This window comes from Microtus ochrogaster, chromosome 7, assembly GCF_000317375.1.
Source record: "Microtus ochrogaster isolate Prairie Vole_2 chromosome 7, MicOch1.0, whole genome shotgun sequence".
NCBI lineage: Eukaryota > Metazoa > Chordata > Mammalia > Rodentia > Cricetidae > Microtus > Microtus ochrogaster.
Genome location: NC_022014.1, coordinates 63,698,821 through 63,703,317, shown reverse-complemented (window position 1 = coordinate 63,703,317; position 4,497 = coordinate 63,698,821). Strand labels below are relative to the sequence as shown.

Below are 4,497 nucleotides of genomic sequence, written 5' to 3'. Positions count from 1 at the left end.
CACACACACACACACACACACACACACACACACACACACACACACATACAGTGTAGAGAGCAGTGTGGAGCCACATCTGATAATCAGCTACTAATTATGGCTAAGACCTGATTTATGCTGTGATCACGCAATGATTGTCAGCTGCTTGAATATGTGTGGACCCATGGGCAGTGCCCACCTGGCAATCCGGGGTTGGCAGCCTGTACCCTTTTAAGGGCTGGGAGAGGTTTGCCCGAGGGAGAGAGAAAAAGAGAGGAGAAAGAGAGAAGAGAAAGAGAGAGAGAGAGAGAGAGAGAGAGAGAGAGAGAGAGAGAGAGAGAGAGAGAGAATTGTAAAAGGTCCTGAATAAACTGCAGCAGGAAGAGCTCCGGTATGTGGCGTCCTCCTTGCTGGTCGAGGGCTGAACGTGACAGTGGTGGCCTCGTACGGGGACAAGCGTACAGGGAACCTCCAAATCTCTCTCTGTGGAGCCCAGAACTTGCTGCAGTCAGGGGGTGCACCGGTAAATCCTCAAGGATTAGGGATCCGCGAAAAAAAGCAGGTTTTCCACTCTCGCCGGTAGAATGAAGGGGGGGTAATGGAGCCACGACTAAAGCGGACGGATCAAAGTGCAAGGGACAGTATAGCCACGACCAAAGTGGACGGGTCAAAGTAAAACTAAAGGAAAGAATGGGAGTTTAGAATGGGCGCTTCAACATCACACCTGATTTTTCTGGCTCTTAACGAGCTGTTACTGAGCACATTGGAGAGGTTTTTGGCTGAATGTGACACAATTGCACCTTGGTTTGCCGTCTCTGGCAATCTTAACGTGTCATCCTGGGACAAACTTGGTAGAGATCTGGATTTTGCCGCTGAACAAGGTATGCTAAGGAAGGGAGTTAGATTCATGTGGTTTGAATTACCAAGATCTCCTGAGTTTGCAGTGGAGTGTGAGCAGCTGCAGTGCTGAGGAGCTGTAAAGCCTGCAAACACCCGGGACCTGCCTCAGGGCACAAAAGCACAGCACCACCAGACAAGGCCAGGACCTCTGTCCTAGCCTGGGGCAACCAGCGGGAAGGGGTGGGGGCCAGCTGCTCTGCACTGCCACGCCTCCACCTTCCAGTTCGGTGAGGAGGTGGAGTTTCTGCCTCTCCCCAGTCGCTGCAACCTGAGTCCAAGCACGACTGGAAAATGGCAGTAAATTAATGCAACATCCCTGCTCAGCAGGAAGTAGCCAGACAGATTGACAACGCCCAAATTCCCTAAAACGTGGTTTAAGCGGGGCCCCTTCAGAGCAGAAGCAGGATCAGCTGGGCTGCTAGGGAAGCCAAAGAGGTGCACGAGGGAGAAGGTGTCTTCCATGCACTCAGTTGACAGGAATAAATGAGCCACGGGGGTATGGCAGCTGGGGTATGTTATTTAGGGGACTGCTGAAGGAGCAGTGGTTTCTGACTGCTCCTGGGGTCATGGCAAAGCCACTCCTAATGACAGGAGCAGGCAGAGGAAAGCCAGGGAGGGGAAAGCAAGGTTGCCTCCCCTTCCTCTCCTCTGTGCTGGCCCCTCTGCTCCCAGTTCTGACTGCCCTTGCTGCTGCCGCAAGCACAGCTGCAGCTGTGGCAATTGGCTCAGCTTGGCTGTGAATGGAAGTATCCGGGGCTGTGTGTGACCAGCATTCAATATGACTCATGCAGCTAATCTGTCTAAAGAATTGTCTAGATATCTTTTAGGTAATTGGTCTGGTGAATTCGAACAACAACTGGAAAAGTTGCGGGTGGCGATGGTGACTGTGAACTCCACATGCATGGATACCAGCCTGGCAGAAGAACTATCTTCCTGGATCACTCCATGGATCATCTGAAAGAGTAGGCGGGATAAGAGCCCTGGCAGGCTTAATGGTGCTTGCCTCCCTGGTATGCCTATGGTGCATTTGTCACATAAGAGTTTCACAACATCGCAATGCAGTTATGATCATTCAGGCCTTCACGGTCATTGAAGCAGGACAGTCCCCTCAAGCCTGGTTATCTATATTTGAGCACAGGATGCGAGGCTTGTGCACTGCACTTGGGGCAAGCATACATCAGCCTCAAGAAGAGCAAGTCTGATTGCATGTGGGTTGGTGTCTAACTCCCACCTCTGTAAAAAGGCACTGGACAGGTCTAGTGTTCTCTGAGTGGATGACACCTGGACAAACACTAGTACATGTTTCATTTTTTTTTTTTTTTTTGGTTTTTCGAGACAGGGTTTCTCTGTGGCTTTGGAGCCTGTCCTGGAAGTAGCTCTGTAGACCAGGCTGGTCTCGAACTCACAGAGATCCACCTGCCTCTGCCTCCCAAGTGCTGGGATTAAAGGCGTGCGCCACCATCGCCCAGCCTACATGTTTCATTTTTAACAGAGATCAGACCTCTACTCTTACCTGTTGCTTTACAAAACAAAAGGGGGAACTGTAGAGAGCAGCGTGGAGCCACATCTGATAATCAGCTCCTAATTATGGCTAAAACCTGACTTATGCTGCGATCACGCAATGATTGTCAGCTGCTTGCATATGCGTGGACCTATGGGCAGTGCCCACCTGGCAATCTGGGGTTGGCGGCCCGTGCCTTTTTAAGGGCTGGGAGAGGTTTGCCCGAGGGAGAGAGGAAAAGAGAGAGAGGGGAAGAGGGAGGGGGAGAGGGAAGGAGAGAGAGAAGGAGAGAGAGGGAAGAGAGAAAAAGAGAGACAAGGTCCCGAATAAACTGCTGCAAGAAGAGCTCCGGGTGTCGCGTCTTCCTTGCGGGTCGAGGTAGAGACGCGACAATGCAGAACGCAAAACAAACTTTTAAATAGTCCATCTACAGCCTTTGCAAATAGCCTTTGAATTTGGGAAATCTTTCTGTGCTGACAGACAGTTTTCCCACCAATTAGGAAACCTGAACACATTAGATTTCAACACTATAACAAAGGTCTCCCAGGGAGCCCCTCTTCAGAAAGAAACTACACTGGAGGCTATATCTACCTTTCCATCATGTATTCCAGGTTGGTCAGTCTTGCTTCTCCTGCAGAGACAATGTGGACAGCATAGGAGCTAAGGGAGCGATGGACAAAGCCTCGGGAATGGAGGTAGATCAAGGCATCGGCGATCTGGAGCAGTAAGTGCACAATCACTTCCATGTGCAACACTGGGAACTCGGACCTCTGCAAGCAAGAGAGAAAGTTCCAAAACCAAAAGGAAAGACCTCCTGGTGTCATTTCCAAAGTCTCTTCATTTGATTCTCACACTTCCTGGTATTCTCATTCAGCAGATGGGGAGCCTAAATGTCAGTGAGGTTAAGTGACTGATCTATAGTTCCACTGATCCAGGCTGCTGCCTCTAAACCTCAGCTCCTTTCCTACAGGTGAGCTGCTTTATATAATGACGCATTAGAAGAAATTACTCTAAACTTGGTATGAGCATTCCAGCTTAACCTGGGAAACTGCCAGTAAAACTGCCCTGGCACCTCCCTAACCAGCACTGTGGCTGGAAGAACCTGGAAGCTCAAAGGACTCTACAAGTTGCAGAGAATCAATTCAGCTTCCAGCCCCATCAGATGAAAAGAAATACTCTCTGCAGGGTCTCTTTACTCCCAGCCACAGCATTTAGAAGAAGGCCATGGAGAAAGAGCTCCTGGAAGTCATATCCTGGCCCAAAGAACACTTAGCTACAAGATCATGGCAGATATTCCTTCATCCCAAGGAAATCTGAGAGGTGAAAAGGAAAGCGATAAAGGTCTCTATGTAACAAACCAGGACAGAGCACAAGTAAAATGTAGGGGGAAAGAATCTGTGGCCAATGGCTCAGCCAGAATTGCATTAATGTTTCTGGCTCTGTTGAGCTATTGAAGAGCTGATTTAAAAAAAAAAAACCAAAAAAAACCAAAAAAACAAAAACAAAAAAAGGCGCGAGACTGAGAAGCCAGGAATTGTGGCACATCCAGCACTTAGGAGGCTGAGTGGTAGGAAGGCCATGAGTTTGAGGCTAGTCATGGTTACACAGTTAAGCCTGTCTCAAAACAAAATAAAACAAGACCAACTAGATGGCTCAGCAGGTAAGGGCGGCTGTGATTTAAGTCTGACGACCTGCTTTTGCTACCCAGAACACACACAAAGGTGGAAGGGAGAACCAAGTCTACAAAGTTATCCTCTGATCTATAACTGTGGAATGTTATGCACCACCCCCTGATAAATTTGTTTAATGAAAGAAGGAAAAAGAGGAAGACTATTATTGTATCATGGCCAGTGAAGTGGCTCAGAGGTAAAGAAAGGTGTTTGCTACCAAGCGTGGTGACCTGAATTCATTTCCTGGAACCCTCGGCAGAAGGAGAGCATGCCTTCCAACAAGCTGTCCTCTGACTGCCATAGGAATAACACAGACAGACAAGACATACAAATCAATTGACCAACCAATGTGAAAAAAATTAAATCACATTAGTTCAACATTTGCTTATGAGTCTTATCTGGCATGTTACACCACATGCAATGCATGAAAATAATTTACAGATTCAT

At 48.4% G+C, this 4,497-nt stretch overlaps 1 protein-coding gene across 1 annotated transcript in view; it reads right to left on the bottom strand.

Annotated features, from left to right (window-relative positions):
• Positions 1–4,497, bottom strand: part of Tex14 (testis expressed 14, intercellular bridge forming factor) — a 94,153-nt gene that overhangs the window by 58,373 nt on the left and 31,283 nt on the right. Inside the window, exon 3 of the mRNA XM_026780074.1 lies at positions 2,972–3,150. Coding sequence (XP_026635875.1) covers positions 2,972–3,150 — 179 coding nt within the window. The remainder of the gene's footprint in view (positions 1–2,971; positions 3,151–4,497) is intronic.